This window comes from Echeneis naucrates, chromosome 2 (genome assembly GCF_900963305.1).
Source record: "Echeneis naucrates chromosome 2, fEcheNa1.1, whole genome shotgun sequence".
Classification (NCBI taxonomy): domain Eukaryota; kingdom Metazoa; phylum Chordata; class Actinopteri; order Carangiformes; family Echeneidae; genus Echeneis; species Echeneis naucrates.
The window spans coordinates 14,468,118-14,471,739 of record NC_042512.1 but is presented as its reverse complement, the minus strand read 5'-3'; the positions used below and the strand labels follow the sequence as shown (position 1 = coordinate 14,471,739).

General features: G+C 42.4%; 1 protein-coding gene across 1 annotated transcript; it reads right to left on the bottom strand.

Moving 5' to 3' along the window:
* Nucleotides 1–336: 336 nt before the first annotated feature.
* Nucleotides 337–3,269, bottom strand: hpxb (hemopexin b). Its single transcript, XM_029515781.1, has 10 exons — nucleotides 3,205–3,269; nucleotides 2,720–2,742; nucleotides 2,441–2,536; nucleotides 2,193–2,350; nucleotides 1,961–2,114; nucleotides 1,351–1,563; nucleotides 1,151–1,240; nucleotides 921–1,051; nucleotides 680–827; nucleotides 337–591 (listed from the first exon to the last, which is right to left on the bottom strand). Exons 1-10 carry the CDS (start codon nucleotides 3,267–3,269, stop codon nucleotides 365–367), a joined length of 1,305 nt encoding a protein of 434 aa, XP_029371641.1. The 3' UTR covers nucleotides 337–364.
* Nucleotides 3,270–3,622: the final 353 nt, after the last annotated feature.

Sequence of the window (3,622 nt, the reverse complement as noted above, 5' to 3'; positions counted from 1 at the left end):
TGTGTGCGCGCGCTGAATATACAACTTTATTTTGATTGTATCTAAGAATTCTTTTCTACTTGCTTCCATCTGTAAACATGTACAGACTGTTTTCCTCTTGTCATTTAGATCTAAAGACTCCTGGCAGAGCAGTGAGTCATGTTCATTTGAGCAGTAGGTCATCTAGTGGCCAGATTCTGACACTATTTGATAAGTTTCTCATTTTTTTTGTTCATCAAAAACTGTTGTGTTAAAAATGCCACACCACCACCAAGTTTAATCTCTAGGAGACAGTTTTCTTTTCCAAGTTTTATTTTACAAACAGCTCAAACCCCACCTTGCATTGGAGGACAAGTTTTCTGGGAAATATTTTCATCCCCGACTCCTAATCTTCACATCCCATCATTTCTGAGGTGATGTTGTTCGGAATGGCGGCAATCCTGCTCATGGCCATAGTCATGGCGCTCTCATATTCGTAATACTGGGAGCCCTTGAAAACAAAAACGCCTCCTTCGCTACATTGAACGGCATCAATGCCAGTGATGGGCAATGGAAAACTTTGCTTCACCACCCTGGGAGTAGCAGTGAGGTCGACATTATGCATCTGATTTCCTTTTGAAAGAAGAAAGCGTGAAGGTATTAAATATTAATCACATTCAAGTGAGCAAGCATCCAGGTTGGACACGTTCAGTAATCTCACCTTGGATGACATGAACCGTGTGTTTGTTGTTGCAGACAAAAGCAGCATCCACGTTTCCTTCGATGCCCAGCTCCTCCTTCAGGGTCTTGGGGTACCCTTCAATCAGGATGTAGGGAACAGATGGCTTATAGATGTAAATCAGGTCGTCCTGCAGGCGTTCAGAAGAGCAAAACAGATCTTAGCATGAAATTCAACACAGCTCTGGGCTTTCAAGAAGTGCGACTGCTACTTCAGGTTTCACCTTAATCATGTAGAGTCTGTCAGAGTAAGAGAAGACGGCATCGACCCCGTTGGTCATCTCTGTCCACATTCTGGTGATCAAGAAGGGGTGAAGGCCGTCACGAATGTCGTCCAAACGCATGTAGATTGGACCTGAGCAGATGGAGGTCTCTTCTTAGTCAAAGCTTCACAGGAAGTTCAGCTATTGCTAACGTAGTTTATGATGAAAAATAGATGATGATGTGAATTTACCTGCAAAGAGGTATGTTTTTCCTGCATCATCACTGGTGATAGCGTCTAATTTGATATCGCTGCATTTCTGTTTTCTGGAATTTCCATGACCTGCAGTGGAAGACGGAAGATGAGACTAATAATTTTTGTCCCATTAAAATGTCCCTTTGTTGAACAAATGATGGTTTAGGGAGATTGAAACAAAAGCTTGATGAACTCACCAAAGCCGCTGCACTTCATGAAGTAATTCCTTGCGTCTTTTGGATAATTTCCGGTCACCTCTCCGGTTACGGGGTTGAACTTTGTGAAGTTGTGTCCATTGAAACAGTAGTGGCTCTCCTTCCAGCGCAGAGCAGAGGTGCATACAGGCAAGTGTGGCCAAGACTTGGTTTTCACAGTTTTAGTTGCAACATCATAAGCATGTACGTCATTTCCTGTGGTGAGACATTAGACTTGTCAGCAGTCTTTGATTTAATTGGATTATTGTGACTCAATAAGCACAATGCAGGTTGTCATTTATTCACAGAACTAACCCGCACCATTGATTATTCTTCATACTATCTAAAAATGCAGGACTATCTGGAAGCCTGCTCCAGAAAATGTGTCGAATAGGATTCCCCTCCTGCCATTTATGTGTTAACGTTAATGTAAAACAAACGTTTAAACAGTATTATCTGGAAAGCATCATCTTTATATTGAAACACTGAAACACTGCCAAAGAAAGTGTGCTTCTTTATTCCATCCCTTTAGTTTTATTTTCTGTTTTTAACTGTCTTGAATGAGAGGATTATTGTTTTTTGTTTTTTTTTTTTGCACTGAATTACAACTTACCCTTAAAGAAAAGAACTGAGTCAGTTAAACACTCCCCACTGGGACACTCCACTGCAGAATCCAGGTGAGTGGGGACTCCTGGGAATTCCTCCTGGACCCCTTTGGGGTATCCGTCCTCCAGAGTGTGGTTGTAATACCTGAACACCTTGTCATCCTGGAGATCGCACAAGAAACACTCTCACTCTTGATCCAATCAAATCGCATCACAAAAGAAAGTACATCAGGACCATACCAGGAAGAAATAGATGTGATCGTGGGAGTCTGCATGCTCTGTGCTGTGCATGCGGAAGGCAGCGTCAACATGGCCGATATCATGGAGGTCATCTAGCTCCTTGAAGGACTCCGTGGAGAGCTGTGCTGGACCACTGAACCCCTTCCACAGGTGGGGGCCTGACAAAACATCACAGGATTTAATTATTTACTCAGGTGGAAAAAATATACAAAATAAGACCTTAAATTGTGAATAAGACCAAAACAGACCTTTGAAGAAGAACATGACCCCATTCTCATCAGGAGTGATGGCATCAAACTCAATACCTGCACAGCGGTCTGGCAGAGCAGCACTGGCTTCTCCATCTTACAAAAACATTGATAACATAACTATAATTAGAATGAAGTGAATTGAAATGAGGGTTCATACAGAAAGGGTGTCTTGGGAGACGTGCATGCTGAGAGGTGGTTGACGCTGTGCAGCTTTATAATGGACAAACCTGTGAGTTTGTGCGTTTTATGACTTTATGATGTTTATTATGAACTCACCTGCTGCTGAATCCTGATTGTGCCTGTGGAGGATAGAAAAGACTGATCTGACTCTGCTTCACACCACCTTTCATTTCATTGGCAAAAACAGGACGTCGGTCAGCGACATGAGACCTTAGGATGGCTCAACACTTTGTTTGTGCAGATGATGCAACTGTTGACTTTTGTGAACAAGTCAACAGAGTTATGAAAAGAGTGACTGGTGACCACAGAGCAAATACAGAACAGGGGGCCTCAGCAGTTAGAGCAGAGGGAGGGGTGAAATTATAAATTAAATAGATTACCAGAAAAATGACCACATGGTTAAGATTTTTGACAGCGTTAATCCCTCCCCTATTTATGGTTTATGGTTCATAGTTAAACTAGCAGAGAGGTCAAATTTTTAAAGGTCAGACATGCTTAGTTCTCATGTGTCCCCGCTGAAGGTTATTGGAGTTAGTAAATTTAAGCTGAGCTGGTTGTGGAATAATTCATTCAACACTCACGTAGGCGCTCCATGAACGAGGCCGAGTGCAAAGCACAGCAGCAGAGTTTTGCTGGTTATGTCCATGCTATCCTGGTCCCTGGTGACGTCCTCTATGTCTCAGGGTGGAGCAGAGCTGTAAAGTGAAGCTGTACAGCCCAGCCTTCGCTTTTATACTGAAAAGTGTGTGGTTGTGGGTGTGTGGGTGTGTGTGTGTGTGTGTGTGTGTGGGTGGAAACGTTAGGAAACTGTACGTCTGTTTGAATAGAAGTTTTTGGAAAGTCTGCTGTTGCAAGATGATGCTTTCCAATCAATACATTACAGCAAATTTGGACAGGCGATAGGCTTCCAAGACATTATTGAGCTGTTTGGTTAATATTTTATCTCTTGAGTGTATTTTAATAACAGCTTGTTCTTTTGATCACCGCTTTTGTTTCTTG